The 23,453-nt window shown below is 38.4% G+C and overlaps 1 protein-coding gene and 1 pseudogene across 1 annotated transcript; one reads left to right on the forward strand and one right to left on the reverse strand.

Moving 5' to 3' along the window:
- Positions 1-8,610: 8,610 nt before the first annotated feature.
- LOC145787028 (U6 spliceosomal RNA) lies at positions 8,611-8,707 on the forward strand (annotated as a pseudogene).
- A 9,107-nt stretch (positions 8,708-17,814) lies between these two features.
- On the reverse strand, positions 17,815-20,694 carry LOC145786645 (uncharacterized). The gene has a single exon (XM_082598340.1). It carries the CDS (start codon positions 20,609-20,611, stop codon positions 19,709-19,711), a length of 903 nt encoding a protein of 300 aa, XP_082454466.1. The 5' UTR covers positions 20,612-20,694; the 3' UTR covers positions 17,815-19,708.
- Between the last annotated feature and the right edge of the window lie 2,759 nt (positions 20,695-23,453).

The raw sequence follows: 23,453 nt of genomic DNA on the forward strand, positions 1-23,453 counted from the left end.
GCGTATTATTCTTATTGTTGTTCATTCTTTGCATGCCTTTTGTATTTGCGTATTAACTTAAACGTGAGTGATTCAAACAATTTGTGTATCGTGTGTTTTTATTCATTGGCTCAAAATTGTCCTTAAATTTTTTTTTAGTTAGGCCTATGCCATGTTAGACTGTCATAACTAGGGGCCGTTATGTTCCGGACAATTTTTAAATCAAACGTCACATAAAACCATTCATATCTACTGAATTTTGGCGTCTGACGTAATGGACTATTGCTAGAAATAAGCAAAGATTGCATCACCTCTGGTCACACCTGTTGAAACATTACATCATCGTTAAATCTTGAATTACGAGATATGGTGTAAGCCAAAGCCAACAGGTGTTGGAATAGCTTCATAATGCTTATCATTATTAAGTCACAATAGCTGCCTACGTGCGTTTGAGATATTGTAATCTATTCTCGTCATTTTAAAATTGTTGCTTGAAGGTTGGTCGCATATTTAACTGTTTTGCTTAGTGCTTGCCAGCTGGACGAAATTTCTGTCTTTATCTCAGTAATTTGTATTGTAGTGACAAGTTTTAGTGGCGTACGGTGTTGCGTCGCAATTTCGACAGCCTTGAGGCTAATTTTACAGAAATACAATTCTTGAATAGACGTTTTCAGAAGAGTGTTTCTTTTCGGTCATTGCATACAGACGAACGGATCCGGGAATCTTATGTTACAATTTTCCCACGAAGAGATTAGGCTATGGTTTACCGCTGTGACCAGCCTGATATATTGATTTTTTGTGGGTGGATATGATGCTTGCTATAATCGGGCCACAGCTATGGGCTAGCTTAGCTTAATAGTAGCCTACGGCTGAAAACCTTATGCAATCGGGGTGGAAACCATATGGAAATAGGCTAAGTTTAAAAACTTCTCTACCAATGTTGCTATCAACCTGTAAGCAGTGGCGCCGGCAGAGGGGGGAAGGCGGGGCAGCTGCTCCCCCCAATGTTTTGGGCATCATCTTTATTTTTTTATATTATTACATATTGTTATTTTTTTTTTAATATTTGGATCCCAACCTGAAGTCAACTCAAGTTGCAAAAGGGGGGGAGAGGGGGGTAAAAGTTTTCTCTTTTATTTTAAACTGTCTTGCTCTTCTTGCTGCTGTTAGCTTATTATTACGATTTTGTGATTCTATTCACATACTTCGACTGCTGCCCTGTCACGTAACAATTATTGTTACCGGCTGTTCAGCAGATTGGCTCTTGCTTGGTTCTTGAGTGGTGGCAGTGCATACAGCATGGGTCATTCAATGTTTCAAGGATATAATGTAGATTTAACTCAACGAAGTTTACTAAACTAATACAGTAAGTATAACCAGTGGTTTGATGACTATTTCTGGCTGGAGTATTAGGAAGCTAAGGATGCCACATTTTGCTTTCCCTGTCAAGTTTTCAACAGCTTGGTATGTTATAGTCCTGTTAATATTAGTTAAAGTTTATTCTATTAAACTGCAATTATGCTCCACCAGTGTTAAATGATTTTTATTCTTAATGTTTCTTTATCCTATCCACGAAGATTTCATGCGCAATATAATGACGATAAAGTTTAAAACACAAAATGAGCGAACGATTATATTATATCAGTTACGAATTAAGATGCAAAAAATGTAGTATGACGAAATAATGCAACTAAAGTCAACATGTTCCTACGTTTATTAGACGTTAAAATACATTTCACTTGTAGTAAAATTCTTTTCTCATTCTTTTATTTCTGAGGATATTGCATTGCTTATTGCCTTTAAATTGGAAGACTTGAGTCCCCGAGAGCAAGATTGTGCATTTTTTACATCGATTCAATGCCCTACAACGTTGAATCGATGTAAAGTCAGCAGATTTAGCTGGCTGGGGTTGACGTTTTAATTGATTATTTTTACTTTTATCGAAGCTTGTCTTTACGTCTAATAAACGTAGAAACGTGTTGACTTTAACTGTATTGTTCCGTCATACTGCATTTTTGGCATCTTACTAAGAAATATAAAAATTGTTCTCTAATGTTGTGTTTTAAACTTATCATTTGATATTGTGCATTTTCCTGATGAAATCTTCGTGGATAGGAAGAAAAAATATTAAGAATAATAAATCATTTAACACTGGCTGAGTATTTATTGCAGTTGAACTACGCCCGGTGGCCGTCACAGTATATTTATTCCATTAACTTTTATTAGCCTCAATTTCCACAATGTCATAGGCCAAGGCTTCCCAAACTTTTTTGCTCGCGACCCCTTTTAATCTCCTAAAATTTTTGCGACCCTTTACGGTTGAAATGATAAATAGTGCGATATAACTTATAGCCTACAATTGTGATATTGATGAAAAGGTTTTCAAATGAAAACTTGAAACAAGTTAACGGTACTCAATGACTTTACAGTTTACACGCAGCCTACTGGAAACAAAATAAAAAAAAATCAAACACATTTATTCAGATGGTTGTGAGTGTGATGGATGTGACATCTTTTTGCTACAAAGCAAGGCTAGCCGTGACTCAGTTGGTTAATGCTAGTTCCAAGGCGGTTTCAAAGCTGCTTACAGTAGTTTTGATAGTTGTTTGTCAACGTTGAAAACGCTGACTCACACAAATTGTCGTCGTTTTGGCTCCAGTTTGTGTCCGAGCATTGGTTTTATTTTTCAGTCGGATGTGACTTTGGAGGCCTAGTCTACAGAGGAAAAGACATGGGAAAAAATCACATTGTATAGAGAGTTGGGAACGTGCTGGTTGTATTAGATTTTTTTCTAATGTTTTAATTCCGTGCCTTCCCTCGTTCTCTTCTTCCAGATTGACCTATCACTGGCAAATTGTTTCCACGATTGTAGATCAATGTTTGCTGGGTCGAGGGTCGAGGGAGACTTTAACTTTATCTTTGTAATTGCATCGTTCGTGAGACGATCCTCTCAACGAGTAGGCCTACCCAGCATTTGCCTCAGTTTCCTCTGCTGGAAATTTTCGAGACAAATACGTCAAAACAAACACCAGGAGTGCGGTTGGGCCTAAAGCTGAATCAGGTAATGGCAGACATTCCGCTTTAACGTTAAGCCAAAAAGTGCAAAGGTGTTTTGCATAAAATTTATAAATTTCCACAAAATTTAAATTTCAAGTCAAAAGATAGATCAGTAAATTTTATCGGAGAGAAGTGCTCGGTAGGCTAGCTACTTTGTTTATGCGTTGCAAATAAGTTTTGGATTCAATATAATTTGGTATTGTCCAATTCTAGAAGAAAATACTTCTGAAACTGGTAACAGATTTGACAAACGTTTAATAACCAAAGGCTTTAGCATTTGATTTTACATCATTGTTAACCACAAATTTTTCAGCAAATGAGAACGTTTCAAACGAATCATTTGCAACTTTTTGTTTCCAGACGTTTGTGTTGATAAACGCATTAATTTTAGATTTCAATGTAGCCTAAAAACATAGATGTTTTCTCTATGGAGGGACAACTTTGTTCAGTTTTTTAAGTAAATCTGATAAATAGCATAATTTCAAGAACCAGATGTCATTGCCAAAACGGTGGGCAAAGTCTGCATTTTTTTTTCTTTAGAAAAATCACGACTTCAATTTTAAACACTAATACGGTAATCTTTTTAGCTTCAACTTTTAAAAGCCATCTTAGGCTACTTCACATTGCAATAAATGGTTTTAAATTCCTATGCCGTTTTACCACATTAATTTGCGAAACACGCGCATTGAGTGCCCGACTCTCTATAACGTACAGTTAATAACTTGCACAGAAGTGTTAATATGCACTAGTTTGTGTAAAATTGGTACTCTCTCCGCGACCCCTGAAGTTCGTTATGCGACCCCTTGCGGGGTCGCGACCCCCAGTTTGGGAAGCCCTGAATTATAGGCTACGGCGTAGCCGCTACGCAATACACATGTGACCGCCTCTGCGTTTGATATATCTACTATGTTTTGACGTCTGTATTTTCCAAGCATGGAGAAACGTTTTCACAGCGTTTCGGTACAGTATTTGATAATTTCTCTGTCAACTAACAGACTAGTCAAAATCATGAGGCATATTTAACTAACAGACTGTTGAATAATCAGAAAGTGCATTTGTAAAAAATGGTTTTTCAATCTGGAAAAAAGCTACGCAGAATTTCGCTGGCCATGGCAGTTGCAAGTCCCATACGGAATCAAACTGTGATTTATTTTGAATTTTATTTTTTTCAACAGATCAGACATGTCAAAAATGTGGGACTTTGGTAGGCTATATTGCAGTAGACAATAGCAGTAGAAAACAAGAGAAATTAAATAATATAGCTATCACTGTCTTGGATGTCTTGCACCAGTGGCGTAGCCAAGGGAGGGGGGTTTTGGGGTTTCAACCTTTCAAATTGAATTTACTAATGTAAATACAATGTTTGCAAGAAAAGCTTTAGCCTATGATGTAATTTCACGTAAAACTGCGCAAGGATGCAAGCCATCTGTAACTACTGAGATCGCTTGTTCGATCTAGATTAACGTCTAAACAGCTATTCGTTATACAAAAAACCTGATTACCGTATATCAGAAATAAAGTAACTTCATTGTCTCAAAGCTTTTTGTTTGACAATCATCAAGATGTATGACGTCTACGACGTTACATTTTCTAAACTTTGAGTTGACTTTAAAGCATAAAAGTTAGTGACTTACAGGAATAAGATCGCTTTTTGGTTCAACCAAGGAGAAAATTGATAAATAATAAAACTGTAATAATCTCACAAAAAAAGCAATCAACCTATGTCTCTAAAACAAAGTTTGCCTAATTTTAAACGAAACTGCATTAAAAGAGCGAGTTTTGCCATTACCAAACATTCAAATATCTCAGCTTGGAATTAGCAACAAGAAAACATAGAGACTTAGCTTTATTTCCGAAAAATGCCGAAGAAAACATGATCTTATCCTTTTCTATGCCACCGGACAGCACCATTTTACAGGAATAGCCTATTCATACCCACAATTTTGTTGAAAATGCTCTCAGAATGAACCAAACTGAAAGTAATTTTTCAAAATGTTCTGTGGGAGGTCCCCCAGACTCCCCGCCGCTAAGTGTCGCCTTCGGCGAACACACCCTCGGGCTTCGTCCGTCGGCCGTCAACACCCCCCCTTTCGGCCGTCAACACCAGTCGGCCGTCAACATCCCGTCTTCGTACGGGTGTCGGGCTTTTCCACTCAACCATGCACCAATGGGGAATGGCTTCTTCCTCCTCCTGTGAATGTGGTGCCGAGAAACAGACCGCAGACCACATCATCAATGACTGCTCCATCTTCAAGCCACCTAACGGAGTGGAAGGTCTGCGTGTCATGGATGATGAAACCAAAGACTGGCTTCTCTCTAGTAGCCTTCCAGTGTAGTCCGGGAACATCGTGAATCTGGGGTGGTAAAAGGATAGACCCTCGGCCCCAGACGCTCACACGACGACGACGACGAACCCCCCTTCTAAAATTCCTGGCTACGCTACTGTCTTGCACTGTCAATATTTTGCCCCCCCCCCCCCCCATTGTTGAAGGTCTGGCGGCGCCACTGCCTGTAAGCTGAAAGGAGAATTAGAGCGTAAAATTTTTCGATTTTTTTTTTCTAGATGGCGTGAGGTAATGGTTACGCGCCCGCTTCAAGATCACGCGGCACCAGTTCGACTCTCGAGGTGTGCGCTTGAGCAACGCATTTCAGGACTGCTCTCCATTCAGCGGCACCTATTGGACGGAATAATTCTCGGCATCAACACATCAACAATCGGAAAACTACGTTCTGTCAATTTCGGTAACCGGCCCTACGTCAAAAGCCTCTACAAGTAGGCCTATAGCCTATGCGAAACTATCAGTAATAACCAATCAAGGCTTAGTCAGTCCGAGGATAAAGATTCAAAACCAACCAAGCAGGTGTTCGCAGGAAAACCACTTTTCCAAAAGGCATCATCATATAAGATGCAGTCAAATCAAAGTCATCATGGCCAAAGGATGTGGTGGACAATCGTTTTACAATCCTGGTCGGGATTTGTTTCGTAATGTTGAGTGAGTCATTAGACTGGGCATGGATCCTACATTGGAACACCGTTGGAGAATTTACCACGTAACAGATTCAAAATCACATCAAGAAAATTAGTTTAAACAGTAATGCCTAAGCCATGCTATTTGAACAATATAATAACATGTTTTTGCAAACCGTCAACTTTTGGGCCAGATAAATTACGTAAAATAGTCGAGCCATCATCACGATACTACTCAAGCATCTCCCTGTCAACAATAGAAGGAAGTTTGTTCAAAAGAAACAAAAAAACCAACTAGAAATCCTTATCCCCATCAAATGAGCCCATGGTAACGTCAAACAAACCATCTTTTTCAGACCAAGTATCACCACCATAAAAAAGCAATGATTTCCTGTTGTGGAAAATTGTTTGTAGCCTATAATATAGGGGAGGGGGGGATAAGATAAGCAACTTTTTTGCTCAAGTCGCTTTTGCAAAAAAAACGTTTCGTTTTGAAATTTTTAAAAGGGTGGACTTGAAGCGCTAGTGCAGGGGTCACCGACCTTTTTGGCATGCGGGCCACTTTGGCACTAAGGAGAGCTGTGGCGGGCCGCACTAATAAAATGTTAGGTAGGGCGACTCTTATCCTAGAAAGGAACGCATTTCGTACCCAGTATCCAGCGTTACATGTTGTTCATATTTATGTTAGAATACCGCAGCAACAGAATTAATCGAACAAAGCTATTGCCAGGCTAAGCTCCTTTTACAACACTTTTGACTTTTTTAACAATGCCTAATAAACGAGGCCACTTGTTTTGCGTACTTACAGCGAGGCGAGCGGTTTCATCAGAATATTCATCGCCAAGCAAGAGTGGTATTGTCACTTCGCTTCACAAAAGATATCTTGCAATTAACAATTTCAGTAAACAAGGAAATGTTTGACACATCGCAATACAGGTGCCCAACAATAGTGACCTGCAAACATATCAGCGAAAAATAGGCTCCAATAACAGGGAAAAAGAAACCAGGCACCCATGAAACAAACGCTTGTGGAAATCACCGAAAAAAACGTTTCTACCGTAACTCATGAACAGTGTTCCCTCTAAAAAAGCAATGAGGTGGCTTTTCATCCTTTTTGTGAGAGTCTATAAAACCATCTTTCGTTTATTATAGACAGCTGTCACTCATAGGCGTAGCCAGGGGGGGCGAAAAGGGCCATGGCTCTCCACAAATTTTCAAAGTTTGGATTCCGAAGTTGAACCCTTTGTTGAAAATATAATATAATTTATATAAATTTATATCGTTTTCCAAGTCATCTGGCTATTAACACCCCCCAGGACTTGTTTTAGACACACAGAAAGCCACCAATCAATTTTGCAAATCGTAAATCGTGCAAAGTTTACGCAATTTACGCTTCTTTTAACTAATCTGTTAAAGCAATTTCAGAATCGCTTAGTTTTTGTGTAGCTGAGTTTTTTGTGTTCTGTAATTTTAGCCACAGTTTTTTCCCGTTTGTGTGTAACAGCTATCAATCAATCAATGTCTTATTTTGTCAGTAACAGGAACATAGGTACATGTTTGAAATATGCAATATACACTGTACAAAAGTTACACAAGTTCCCATACCGACAGGGAGACAACGAGACGACCATACGGTTTACTGGTCAATTGCCACCCTACGGAAATTACGATTTTGCCATTTAAAATAAGCTTACAAGAGAAAAAATAAAATAATTGAAACGTTCCCGCGCTTCAACAACAGCATACGCACAAAAAAAAACATATTGATGATAACGTAGGCCTAAACACAAATTTCCATGAAGCAAGCAGAGAATAATCAAGTTTCCGAAGAAACTGACAAGTTGGTTTCCATAACATATCACTTACGATGCACTGTAGCTTTGTAAAATTAACGTTTTGATCTCTTTTTTGAAATAATGAAATGATAAGTTTTTTAGCCTACTTGGAACCTCTGACCAGAGCATTGGTCCCAATACCTGCATGGACTTTTTGCCAAATTCTGTGTTTGATCTATTTATAAAATAGTTGTTGCTTGTTTGATATCTTGTGTTATGCTGATGAATAGATGAAGCATTTGTAAATAAATCACAATACGTAGACGGATACTCATTCATATGAACTTTGTACATATGTTTTTTTATTTCAATGTTATGTAAGCCTATGTCTTTTAGTTTCAAGATGTTCATTTTAAAAAATAAAAAATTAGCTACCTTTAATAAGTTAATAGCTGTTTATCCGCTTATAAATTTCATACAAATATTACCCTGAAAGTGTTTCCAGAAAGCGCTATAATCCATTATTTGAGTGTAATTTTGCAAAAATTTTCCGGGGGAGCATGCCCCGGACCCCCCTAAAATACGCGTGCCTTCGGCACGCTCTAACCTCCCATCACCTTTATTGCTTCCCTTGCTTAACCCACCAGGATACGCCACTGCACATCAGGTGGCGATGTCTTAAATCAAACACTTTGTCGTTCTCTTCAATTCATCAAATATTTGGCCCCCCTCAAATTTTTTTTCTGACTACGCCACTGCTGTCACTTGCGGTGCTTATCAGCGTGGCAAAAATTTGTTGATTAACAACATTTTGCAGTACTTGCTTCGGCAGTAGCCTACATATACTAAAATTGGAACGATACAGAGAAGATTAGCATGGTTCCTGCGCAAGGATGACACGCAAAATCGTGAAGCGTTCCATATTAAAAAAAAACACATTTTGCAGTAGGCCTACTAAGCTAAATATTTTCATAATACAATCAGAAAAAGTCTTTAAATTTATATATAATATTTTTCCAATTTATTATAAATTGAGTTGGCACACTGACCTATTGTGCCAACAAAAACTTGCATAAAGGACACCGCTCGTGAAATGCAATAACGGTGAAACGCACACTAGTGTTTACATGACATTTGCAAACTTAAAATAAGCAACTCCATGCTCACAGACAATTTCGAAATTCAAAAACAGACGTTTTAATCAACCACTGGGACAGTGTGGCTGGACATCGCATTGGAATAGCCTAACTTTAAGCGACCCCCCACCTAGAACTATATAATCTGATTGGTTGGTCGGTGGAATCGTATGCAAAGCGAAAATATGCTTCCTGTAAAGCATTTTTTGCCTTCGTGCTCTTTAGCTCCTCAAGAAAAGTATTTTTGGTTATATTTGTATGCTGATTGCTGATGCCTTCCACGGGCCACAGCGATACAGCGTGGCGGGCCGCATGCGGCCCGCCAGTTGGTGACCTCTGCGCTAGTGGATCAAGATTAAACAACACAGTCTCCGTGCCTGGTTAAAGACTTTCCTGTTAGCGTCAATGCTCCTTTTTAAAATTTGCTATTGCCGACTTTCATCCATCCATTACAGAGGAACTCTTGTGCAAAGCAGGGATATCTACAACTACTTGTAGATATCCCTAGTTGATATCCCTAGGTAGTTGTAGATATTCCTGGTGCAAAGCAATCGATATTGCCTAATCATTTGACTGAGTGACATCGCCCAGGGGCGCCGCAAGCGGAGGGCAAGGTGGGTGAATGCCCCTGCCCTCAGTTTTGCTGTGGATATGGGGGCAATGGTGCCCTTTTAAGGTCACGTAAGCTATTGTAGCCTACATTTTGAAATATAACAATTTCTGCTATTCGCTTTTAGCTTAATTATAATCTTTCATTTTTGCTTCGAAATAATATTCACGACACAAAATTCTGTAGCCTATCACAGTTGGTTACATCATTATAACATATCATGATGCCCTTCCGTGCCATTGTTATACCGGACACTTATTATACAATAATGAGCATTATCGCTATATCTCATCTTGAAACTTAAAAAAAAATTGACCTTTCAGCAAGAAAAGTGCCCCTTTTTCATGATCCTGCCTCCCAGTCAAAAATCGTTCCGACGCCTACCCTTAATGTTTCGCATGAGTTGACAAAACACTGAAAATAGCATCCTCCACACCAAATTTTGAGTTGCACCGAAACAAGACCACAGATATAGGTCTTCTAGTTTTAATACCAGACGGTACACAATCCTTAGAAAAATATTGCTGTTAATGTTTAGCTTAAATTTAGCCACAAAATTTGCAGATGCAAGATTTTCATAATGGAAAAAAACGTCTTCCATTCCCTGTGTTTTGTTGAGGCAAGTATGTCACTTAACTCTTATTCCTAACACCCGAATAAGTTCAAGGAGCTTTTGAGTCACAGGCCAGCTTTGCAATCAGTCGTGTTGACAAGAGGTACTTTTGGACCAGGGATGTTTTGTTAGTAGTGTGTTGATTTATAGGCCCGAGGCCCAAACATCTTTTGAATCACAAAAAATAGGCAAAGAAAGTAAAGCCATTTTGTTAGCTTCGTTCATGATAACTCAAGTTGTAGCCTACTTAAAAGCAAACATCCTCAGGCAGTAGCGCACCCAGAAAATTTTTTAGGGGGGGGGGCTAATTCAAAAAAGTCGGCCAAGTGATTAGCGACAATAGTGACAGTGACAATAGGCCAATATACCCATCCCTTTGATTATTTAAAGGCACTCACGGCTCACAACTCACCCGTTGCAGATACATCAGGATTTTTTCTCTCAATCAGACTACAAGTTGGCCTACTGAACCCCATGCTACTAGCACCTTCAGCATTCTCATTTCTACGTCTACTCTTGCAATCTTCTATAGATCTCGACTTTTCCTCATGAATGACAAAATAGAATTAGCTTTCTGTTTGCCAACACAAATAAGTGCGAAAACAACAACTAGCACGAAAATAGTTTGAAACAAAACACTAATTTTGTAAACAGTAGGCTAAATTTGATGTGGACGTTTTTCCTACTTACAAAACATTCAAAACTGGTTCGCATTTTGAACTATAGTCATAGACGCCTTCGTCTTTCTGCTCAAATTCGTATACAGTTTTACATGTCCGTTTGATTCGGCATTAACGTACGGTACATCAGGGATGGAGGAACCATTTTAAAAGTAGGTGGGCCCAAAGGCGTAGCAGTCAAAAGTTAATCAAACTTCTGGGGGGCCTCGCCCACCAGACCCCCCATAACATTGCTGCATTCCTAATACTTCAAATCGCTTGTACATTGTGTTTTCATGATTGCCTTTTATGCCAACCAGCGAAAAATTTCCGTTTTTGGGCCCGATTTAGCCAAACAAATTACAAAATTGTTAAATTGCTCTATAGCGCTGTACAAAATATGGCGATGTACACACAAATAAAAAGGCAATATACACACACAGTTATAATACCAACCTGGGATAGCCTAACTAAATAATCTGCAGCATTATACAGTAGGCCTACGTGCATGCACTGCACAATATGTAATGATATCATTGTTTTAACTTTAGAGAACAATTACATTGATTTATAGATTACTCCACCAATCACACGCAACCACACCCACACGTGCTGCCCATCAACAGTGGGCTCAACCGGCTCAACAAAAAAGTTTGAAGATTAGTTTTCATCATTGAGCTATCAAAGATAACACAGGCAAACAAAAATTTTTTTTTAAAGCACGGCATGTGAGAGTTATTTTAGGGTATTTTGAGGCCCCAGATTCCGAAAATGCACTTGTTGTTTTCGAATTGGCTCTAGTTTTTAAGATAGCCTACAGCAAAAACTTTTTTTTTGCAATTTTGAGCTCCTCGTGTCGTTTATTACATAGACAAAACTGAAAGTAATCCCAGGCACATTTCTGAGTTGTATAAATGCTATTTGAAACCAATCACGTTGATTACAACTCAAACAAACAGTTTAAATGTAGGCTATTTAACGTTTACTGGCCTAGTAACCATGGGCTCTATCCAAGGGGGGGTGAAGGGGGGTGATCAATGCAAAATCACCCCCCACTCATTTGGCTTTTGAAAGATTTTGGGATATTTTATTGATCAAATTTTTAAAAAAATATTACCGCTGTTATCACTTTCTTGAATTTTTTCAATATGAATTTTTGATTTGGCAATCCTGAACTACGAGCCAGGTCCCAGACAACAAAATCCGTCAATTTGACATTGATTTAACGTCTGCAGATATTAAATCAATGTAAAAATGTCGGATTTTGCTGTTTGGAGTATTAACCCCTTAGTGCAGGCCCTTAGGGGCAAAAATGAGCATCTTTAGGCTAAACGTGTTACACATTGTTGTTTTGCATTTTTTTGTAGTTGATGAATCTAACTTCAATTTTAGTGGGTGCCGCAACTTTTTGGGTCACGTGATCACCCCCAAATCGGGGATTCCCCCCAAGTCAATTTTGAGCTCTTTTCACGGCATTTTTATGCAATTAGATACGATATTTTTTTACATTTGGACTGACTGCCAATACAAAATACACGAGATAAAAATGACACAAAATTTTGTTATTAATGACGTCATTTTGACGTCATGTATTAATTTTTTGCTTGTTTTTTTCTTATTGTAGTCGCTTGTTTGTTGTTGGTGTTACTTTTTTGGTTACAATAAGTTACCAATAGTTTTTCAACTGACTTGATTAGTATTGAGTGTCAGTACTAACATATTCAAAATCTTAAGGAATCCAACTTCCGGAAAGTGGTTATTTTCAAGATAGCTTCCAAGATGGCCGCCAAACCATTGAACAAAACAGTAAATTGACCATAACTCGGTCATCATATGACCAAAACATGTAGTTTTGGTGTCGATATCTAGGTTTTTATACCCTGTGAAGTCAATGAGACTATTCTCAGAATTGTTGAATTATCTGATAGCCTATAAATTCAATATGGCAAACCAAGATGGCCGCCAAACCATTAAAATAACAGTAAATTGACCATAACTAGGTTATCATATGACCAAAACGTGTAGTTTTGGTGTCTATATTTAGGTTTTTATACCCTGTGAAGTCAATGAGACCATTCTCAGAATTGTTAAATTATCTGATAGCCTATAAATTCAATATGACAATCCAAGATGGCTGCCAAAACAATTAAAAATGTACAATAACAATGTATTGTTTATTAAAAAACCCGGTAAATTTCTATCACAGGGATTTCTATATATATTTGGGTTAACTGAGCAGGCATAAAGAGCTCATACGATGTGGTCATGTAGACTCTTGACATAATCAGCGTAAAGAAAGCAAATGGATCAAGTATTACTAATGCTCATCGCTGTCACTCTCGATGTCATCGTCTGTAATTATGTGATTGCTGTATGGACACATACTTTTGGTAAACATCTTTTGGTACTTTTGGTGAACTTTTGGTACTTTTGGTAAACATCAGTTTGGCATGGTCCACATCCAGCATGGTATGGTAGCACGTATCTCCGGCAACTACAGTGAGGTGAACACGATTCGCAATTGCAGTGATCATTTTCAGTAGGTTGTCCGGGGCAGCTTTCATGTCCGTCATGATTGGAACCATCTGATTATTGTCTACTTTCCATCCCCAGTCTAGAGCATCCATACCATCGTCAGTAGCCTACCCATCCTGACCATAATCTGGTAGTAAACTCTGAGGCAGTGGAATTTGGTATAGGATGATGTAGGTGGCAAAAGTTCATGGTGAACAAAGGATTTGGCTGTTTTAATTTTCTTGACCAATGTATTGTATCGCTGTGTTTCTAGGTTACTACTGCCATCGTTGCCAAACATAACGGTCATAGCTTTGTTTCCAAGATCCTTAATGATGTGGTCTGTCTGATTTGGGAGAATAAAGCAATTTGCACATTCTTTGATTATTGGTTGACTTTTTACTAGTTTCTTGAAAGCGTCTTCTTCCCGATACCAAATAGGCTATCCTTGACGTTGAATCACAACCGGTGAATGCATGAATGAAGAGGAGCTGTGAGCATAATTATGTCTGGTCCGATGATTGCTTTAAGTTTGTTGATGTCGTGTATCTTGGTTGAGTAAGCCTTTTCGGAGCGGAAGTAGGCCTAGAGGTCTTTAATGTCTGGGTCAGTGTCAGCATAGCGTAGTATCAATATTAAAAGGTCCGTGTCTTCACCAATTAAAGTCGTACTATGTCGATGAGGGCTGTCCATCTGCCGTCTTGACGATGTCAACATCTGCATCACCTGGAGCGTTCCTCACATTGCAGCTTCTATTCCTCAGTTGAGCAGAAGTTAATCCTTCCTTGTTGGAAGCTCGAGGCAAGAACTGCTCCTTTTTTCCAATGAACTTGGTGTCTACAGTAAAGTGAACAACCGGGTGGACGTTCATGCCGCGTCTTTGATGGGTATTGTCTTTGATAGACGGACCACCATATCCACCAAAGACCACCGTTGCTAAGCGATAATGACGAATGGTAAAATCTGCATACGACTGTGCAATAGACCTATAACTGTCTCCAGTTTCAATGGCACTCGATGCAACAAGAACCCTCCATCAAGGACATAGTGATCGGTTTTCGAGGCAGATTCTTTCACTACTTCATAATCGGCTGACATCACACTGCTGGCATGTTCTGTGATGGCAGTAGCTATTTGAGGCTTATATTCTGCAAGAAACAGGGTCTGGATGTTACGTGGCTGTCACAAGTAATACTCGTCTTCCTCTCAGCTAGTCTGAGTTTTTGGGAAATGACAGCAACAAAACTGCGTTATATCAACTGGTTCAACAAGCTGTTGATAACTTCAGTCGATCCAAACTTGTTTACGATTGTTGTAACATCGTTAGATACAGCTCTTAACAATCAAACATTGGACATGTCTGAGGTTTCCCCATGTGATCACGAAGAGGCAGACACCCGTATGTTTCTCCATGTGAAACATGGAAAATCCGATGCCATAGTCAAAACAGTAGATACTAATGTGGTAATTATTGCAATTTCGTGTTTTGACAAGTTAGAAATCTGTAAACTATGGGTTGAATTTGGAGTTGGAGAAAAAACTCGCTTCATTCCAATCCATGATATTGTTTCATCTTTACCTCAATCTCCGATGATTTGCGCTTTTTTACTTTTGTTTCATGCTATCACAATCTGTGATACTGTTTCGTCTTTGGAAAAAAAGGCTTGGGATTGTTGGATGCTTAATCTTACCGCAATGTGTGGCATATTTAACTCTCTGAATTTCTCAAGCTCACCTAGTTCTATAAATGACATACAAAAGTATGTCATAGCTCTTTATGGCAATGGTCCTACTATCACAGATGTAGACGAATGCCGTTATATGATGTTTACCAATGGTTGCACTATTGAAAAGCTGCCACCAACGTCAGCTGCTCTGATGCAACATACACGCAGAGCGATACATCAAGCTGAAATACGGCAATCAAGCCTCGTAAATGTTCAGCAACTACCTTCTCCTTTAGCTTGGGGTTGGAAAAATAATGATGCAAATCAGCTTGTTCCGTTTTGTCAGTCTACTTGTGGCTCTCAATGTTCCTGTAAGAAAAAATCCATAAAATGCACAAGTTTTTGTTCATGCGAATACGAAACATGCAATTCGACCACAAAATATCCAATCCTCTCTGATGTTTCATCTTCAATCCACATTGACGTTTCATCTCCAATCCACACTGATCATTCAAGAAATGCTTTTGACTTTCTAAACTCTATCTTGTAACTTGAAAAAACTTGTCGTACACGAATTTTTTTAACATCAAATTACGTATGGTAGGAATTTAACATCGAAAACCGCTAGTTTTTTCATCTTGAATTAACAGTGTTATTAAGACTCTGACATTGCATCGTCTGGGGTCGTGTATTAATTTGATTTGTAGATCATAATTAGGCCTACATATTATTTTAAATTTTAAAGTGGCATGACCAAAAAGGAAATTCACCCCTGGTAGCTGCTCTTCTAGTTATTCCCTTGATGACGTCGTTATTGCGTCATACTGTACTGGAATTATTGTTATTGCTTGCAATTGTAAAATTTTAAGCATTTGCAAAACTTATAATGAGAGTATTTGATCGCTTTTTTCGGAATAAACTTACCTTTGGTTCCTGAATTTGAAGTTGTCTAGTTTTAATAATGTAATGATGACGTCATAAAAAATGCAATCATGACGAAACTACTTTTAGGAATTGTGAAATGGTTTTAGTAACCGGTACTCCAACTAAAACCAACAGCAAACGACCAAAATAGGTTAAAAAAGCAAAAAAAATACATGTGATGACGTCACAATCACGTCATCAATCAAATTATTTTGTGTTTATTTTGTCTCACTTATTTGTATGTGCTTTTTAAGTTAAAATATACAAAAATCAAATATGTAATTGCACAAAAATGACGTAAAAAGAGCTGAAACGTGATTTCTGGGGAAATCCCCGATTTGGGGGTGATCACGTGACCCAAAAAGTTGCGGCACCCACTAAAATCAAAGTTGGGTTGATCAACTGCAAACAAACAACGTGTAACACGTTTAGCCTAAAGATTCCCCTAAGGGCCTGCACTACCTGCCTGCTCATGCATTCGATGACTACATTCATTGCTTGGAAAGAGCTCATGTCTTCACTGTACGAAACATCTGTGCTGATTGAGTTCCGATCAGAATGAAGTTGATGCTGCAATGGGGGTCTGGGGGGCGTAGCCCCCCAGAAGTTGATATGACTTTTATCCCACTGTCCAAAAATCACCCCCCCAAATTCTTCAAGTGGATAGAGCCCCTGCTAGTAACAATCAAACTACGACGTGAAGCAAGCCTTAGGATACAAGATGTAGAATTATATAACTTGTGCTTTGCCTTAATTTATTTGTTGACTTCAACAATATCAGACTTACTAACTAAGCTACTAAGTATAAATAAAATACATACAGTACATTGTTTTGCTTAACAAACTAGACAAACAAGTAAAACAAAGCCATCGATAAACAAACGCAATTCTTTACTATGGTAGGCTGACTATACTGAGCAACACCCATCAAGGTACGAAGGCCATTATATAATTACAGAATACAAAGTTGTGTTCTTCAATAAAGTATAGCTTCTTAAAATTTTATCTTATTTTTTCTAAAATTTTATCTAAAAATAAAATTTTATCAAATGAGTGAAGAGCTCTTTTTTGGAACTCCTCTGATTTGCCGTTTTAACTACCTTTTCAAAGAAATTTGGCTTTCAAAAGTGGGTGGGCCAGGCCCACCCAGAAAATAAAGTAGGTGGGCCCAGGCCCACGTGGTTCCTCCATCCCTGCGGTACATCCGTATGTCCACTAGACATTTGACCACAAGAGCTTCTGAACTTTAAAATTGCCATCAAAGACAATATCATGGAGTGTTCTTTTTGTAGGCTACAGATCGAAAATTCTCGGCTGACTCATTTAAAATTTTACGCAAAGGCAAATCTCAATTTGAAACCAAAATTCAGGAAGCAGTGTTAATCAAACGCTACAACCCAACTTAAACAAACAATTAACTTATTTGATGGAGGTACATCCGTAGGCCTATGTCCACTAGACATTTCACATTTACTTGATGTAGGTATCTAAACACTCAACATTTACTTGATGTAGGTATCACGTTCCTTGTGGTGCAGATTTTTTTGTACCGTAGTTATTCATGTAGTTGCCTTTTCCTAATGTAATTTTACCTTCAAGAAGTTGAAGTTTATTGCATTTTTATAAATATTTTCAGGTTCCTAATGAGGGCTTAAGTTAAACCGAAAACGTTCGACTGTTAAAACTATTTGTAAATAGCCCTATGTAAAATATATTGTTATAATGTTTAGCCCTGTTGTATTGTTGTGTCTTATTCATATCTAACCTGTAAGCAAAACTTATTAATGGGGAGCATACAAAAACTTCTTTAGTGGCAAGTTTAGGGGGGGCTTGAGCCCCCTTAGCCCCATGCTGGGTGCGCTAGTCCTCAGGTCTATATGGAATCAATGTAACACCGTGTCTTCAAGCAGCAGCAGATTTTATTCATGGCGGTAAAGAAGCAGTTAATAAAGTTTCAAAAATTTCTCGGTCCGATACCACAGTTTATCGCCGATAATACGTCACTCCGTATAGCGACTAAACCACTAGGCACATGACTTGGAGATTATTTTGGAGCACGACGCATATGCGCAGACACATAGATTGATACAAAGTGAGGGATATGGCGTTTTATTCATATATTTTAGACCTAACAACAACCCTTATGCTCAAACCAGTTGTCATGGGTTTTCTATTTTTTACTTGGCATATCAATGCTTTCAAAAAGTTGTGACGCTTAAAGTGTTGCTCACAAACAAGTTGCAATCAAAAGTTAAATTTAGAGGCAGCACAAAAATCGCCTATCGCCTACATGGCGTGCACGTACGTATCTGCGTCTACAAGTCATGGACTCAAATGTTTATCATCAAAATTACAACATAACAAATAATTTGTAGGTACAAACAAGTCAAACTAATAAACAAATTTGGCATATACAATTAGTTTATTATACATGCAAGGCAACAGGCTATCAAACGCCAATACAAACGGTTTTTACAAATACGCTCAACCACATAATATTTTTGCTTTTTAAACAAGTTGGAAACACAAGAAACACCGCTTTCAAATAATTGAATAAAAACACTGTAACGAGAAATATGGGACGTTGTTAAGCAGCATACGGTCAGAATATAACACGCTTTATTCTGTCACATTCAACCACACAGAAAAATACAAATTAACTACAAGCCAACATAAAAACAAAAAAATTAAAGAAAAATACACATAAATTATCTGCAAAGTGCTGGGAAAAATGTATATACATACATGGCATGATAGAATATGTGTATAAGCAGGAATCCCATTGTAAAACATTTCGAAACTATTTATCAGAGGCTTCTTTCTATGACTAAGAGTAACATACATTACTTTCTACTGCACTAGGAAGACATAAATATGATGATGATGGCCTTACAAACACTGTACCATATGTAGTTTATTGCACAAAACAAGGATAAGATTGAAATGCTTATCATGCACTATTTTCATGGCAGCAACTAGACAATTTAACAGTCAAGGTTGGGTTAGGAATTTTAGCCAAGAAAACGATCCATTGGAAATACCATGCGATTCATAGTGCAAGCATAAAAGCACCAGGTTTAAACATTACCGTAGTAATTTATGGCTAGTCATAAAATTAATAACATTTGATCAACATTATATTGCATTGATGGTTAGCAACAATCACCAGATCAACAGACACTGCATTGTGAAACAGTCAATATTGGATGAGTTTATACGTCAATTTAATTATAAGTTTAGACTTTAGAGTCAATTGATTGTGGGAATCTTTATCTTCGGACTGAGCAAGCTTCTTTGCATAATCCTTGTAGTTTTACATACTTGTAGAGGCTTTGAACCACTGTCGCTGGCCCGGTCATCGAGATTGACAGAATGAAGTTTTTGCTTGGTGCCAATGAATGAAAAGCTGTCCTTGAAATGAATTCAAATTTTAAATTCCTACATAATTATTTACTTTGATTATTTTATTAGCATCCGACCAATAGATCCATATTTGCTACCAAACATGCGAAAAACAAAGCAACACAAGTAGTAATCACAATAATCCAGTTAACAGATAGAGTTTTGTAACAATGCTGTTTCTAGCAACTACCCAACCAACAACTGTCCTTCAAACTTTGTCGGTTTTGCTACTGTACTTCATTCCAACTCTTTCCTTTAATGCCAAAAGCGAATTCGGTTAAAGGTCATGTACCTGAATGGCAAAAGGAACATTGCGAAAACCTCGCAAGAGTTGTTCAAGCAGACCGGAAGTTGGAGATTATTAACCATTTAATAACCACCTTTGCTATTGCAACAATGTAACGTCACAAAAAAACTTCATCATCCAATTCATTATTTGATTCCTTGCAACACTGCTCCGACTCCTCATGGATGGTATCATCTCTTAATGACAATCTCATGCCAGGGTGGTGATACTTCTTAGTACATGCTGCATCAGGTCTTACTCCCTGGTTTGAATCAGGGCTAGCATCAAGAACCTTTCCTTCTTCTATGCTGTGCATAAAACGTGAATTAAACGTGGAATCGCTTGCACTGTGCCGAAGAGAAGGTTTCAGTGATGAGAAAAAACCCCCTGATCTGGTTGGTTTTTGCTCTTGTGAGGTGCCTACTTTTGCAGACATCGTGCTACTAGAATTTAAAGTGCCTGGCTGTTGGTAACTAAAACTTCGTTGGAATGAATGATAAAAGCGACTTTGCTTATCTTTTCGTCTTTTATTCACTCGACTATGCACACTGCTTGATTCAGAGGATAAACTTGAGTTTTCTATAAACTTGTCATCACTTTTTGAGCTTGCCCTGCGCTTGCTCTTTCTAGTGAACCTCTCGAGCATTGAGAGGTTACTAGAGCTTGCCACATCAATGTACTTGGGTGGAGGGGGGTCCCCACGAAGCTTTGATTCAATATCAGGAATGTTGTAAGTTCCAATCGTGGTCGGAGTTAGTGGAACAACCTCGTGGAGCTCACTGAGGTCTTCAGCTGCCACTGGAGCATTCCTGTCATTGATTTCAAAATTAAAACCACAGAAACTGAAGCGAGATGATGAACGACAGAACAAACACAAGCAACAGAGAGCCATACAAAGCAGCATAACAATGATCATGCCAACCAAAATATAGTCTGATGCACTTCTCATCATATTGTCACTTTCGTTAGCACTTGTATTGACCATGTGATTACCACCAAGGTCGTTGATGTGAGACTTCATGGCTTGGAAAGATTGTTTTCTAACTGATGATGAGGTTGACTGATAACTGGAACAAAACTCAACAACACTATTTCCTAACAGTCTTTTTTACAGAATTTCATAATCTTATGTTAGACAATATAATTAATTCTTTTACAGAACATTTGAATATGTAAATTTGAAAAATTCAGACGTTTAAATTAAGTGGATTTGTAACCTTTCATTAAAATGCTAAATATTTCTGACAAATGTGCTACTGTGAACTATCATCCTAAGCTGCTCATACTTTCAGTAGCAATACAAGAATGAGGAAGACAAATTTGTGATAAAATTTGAAGTTTTGCCAGTCAACTACGTCACAATTGATCTTCACCACAGTAACAGGAAACACAATGCTCTGCAGGCGATAATAATTGGTTTGGTAAGAGATGTTATGCAGAATTAGTTATTTATTTTAATTCATCCTAATTAAAAAAGTTAATTACGGATATGAGCAAAAACATTTTGTGTAACTATTGAGAAGAAATTTAACAACATATAAAGATGCTTAAAGAGGTGATTGGTTGGTGCAGGACAATATAATAAAAGCTTTGTAGCTTACAGTGCTACGCAGACTCGCAGAGTGGTCAGTTTTAGTTCCTACAAGTTTTAGTTTTACAATGATTTTCTACTGAAGATGGAAAAGGTGGTGGAATGGATGCAGTCGCAGCTAGAACATATGCGACAAACGCAACAGCAAGAAGAACAGGCACGAAGATCGTCGGCAGCCGTGGCCGAGTGGTTAGCGCGTTGGGCTCGCAGTCGAGAGCCTGCATGTTCGACTCCAGCCACCTGCACTTACTGTTGTTTCTCTGGGCAAGAAACTTTACGATAATTGTCTCTACCTAGTGATCGATTTCGAGTAATGGGTAGTATCAAATTTAAGTCATAAGTAGAGTAGACAACTGGAAACAAACATTGCCGTCGGCTGCAGCGTGGGTCAGGTGTATGTCGGAAGGCGTACACCGATGCATAGCGTTCAAGTCCGCTTTCCCGCAATGCAGGATAAAGATAAACAAACAAGGCACGACAACAAATGCAGCAGCAAGACCTTCATCATAATGAACAACTTTTTGTTTTTCGTATCCAGGCTTACACCTGGTGGTTGAAGATTTAGATTAAGTGGACGGGAAGGCAAGGAAGCCAATCTTCATGTCCACCTTCAGGCATGCCTTTGAGGGGTCTGCAACTATTCGGCGAGTCCAATTCGGCTAATCCGATTCGGCGAGTTCCCTATTCGGCGAGAACCTTTTTTGGCGAGTGCCCTATTCGGCAAGTTTTTGAAATTTTATTTTTGAAAGGGAATTATCGGGTACCGTAGCCTAATTATAATAGCCGTTTTTACATCGTTAAACGTTGAAATCGTGCAGAAAGGAATAAAAATAAAATGTTTGAAATATTAAATTAAAATTGGTTATGTCAGCTCAGTTGAGTTGTTTTTATTTCTGACCATCATATGAAAAACAATACACGTCAACATAGCAAAGGTAGAAGCGACAAAACGCGAACGTTAAAACGTGCTTCAATTCGTCATGTCAGTTCAGTTGTTTTTATTTTTGATCATGATATCTAAAACAATTCACGTCAACATAGCAAAGGTGTAGAAAAAGGTAGAAGCGACAAAACGCGAACATTAAAACGTGCTTGTGACCGAAGTAAGTTATTGAGTTGAAAGAAATTTGGCACGGTCGCAACACCTTCAGAAAAATTTAAGAAATAAAGAGAAAATAATAAAAAAAAAATGTTACAAAAAAAATCATGTTTCAGGCCTCGAAATTCGTTTTTGTTGACGGCGGACAAACGTGTCCGGTCTGAGCAGCTATTTCGGCGGACAAATTAAGTCTCACGGCGGACACACGAGTTTTAGCATCGCTCGTCATGCGCTTAATCAGTTTATCTTGATAATTCTTCGCCATTTGAGAAGACCAACGACGTGCGCTTGAAAAGTCAAAGCGCCGTGTAGCTGCTTAATATGCCGCATATCTGATTAACTTCCACCGAACGAGGTCGTGTAGCTTCTTGCGTCACAATGCTCTGGACACGAGTCAGAAAAATTCTACACTAACGCTACTATTTTCTGCTGTGCAAAGTTTCACTAGGATTTTTTCTTTAGGTTTATTTTTGCGTGTCGTGTGAGCGAAAGTGAATTATTTTCCCTTGACCTTTTCTTTCTTACTATAATACCAAAACTTAACAAATTTTGCTGCATCTTGCTGTAATAGCCTACTCGTATAATTAAATTTTGTAACCAACCTTGCCTTATCAATATTACTCGGAGATCAAAGCCAGACATTGTGACGTAAGACTTGAACTAAGTTGCGCGTGATTACTGTAGAAAAACCGTACTCCCAATCTCCCATCGATTTTTAGCGAAGAATTCACCTTTGTTACGCTGATTCGATGTCATCAATCGTTAAAGCAACGTAAAAATCGAAAGTTTTCCTGCTTGAATGGAAGCTAAGGATATCATACAGATACAGTATTTTCATTTTGCAGATGCGCGCTAGAATGCACGGGAAATTATATTCTCGCAACAATTGTTCGTGCTATGCAATGACGATTTGTATCGCTAGTTCCTGTGTTATTTCTCGGCGGACAAATATGACCGATCTAGATGGTACTTCCCGCGGACATCACATGCTGTGACGGCGGACATGACCGCCGTGTCCGCCGTGAATTTCGAGGCCTGTGTTTAATGTCTATAAGTTAGTATATATTTTTGAATAGTTAAAATGATTAGTTTGGATCAACAAATGTGTGGCCTACAGCTTGGATTGAAAGGAAATTATCGGGTACCGTAGCCTAGTTATCCCGACCAGCAGAA

Source organism: Aplidium turbinatum, chromosome 17 (assembly GCF_918807975.1).
Source record: "Aplidium turbinatum chromosome 17, kaAplTurb1.1, whole genome shotgun sequence".
NCBI lineage: Eukaryota > Metazoa > Chordata > Ascidiacea > Aplousobranchia > Polyclinidae > Aplidium > Aplidium turbinatum.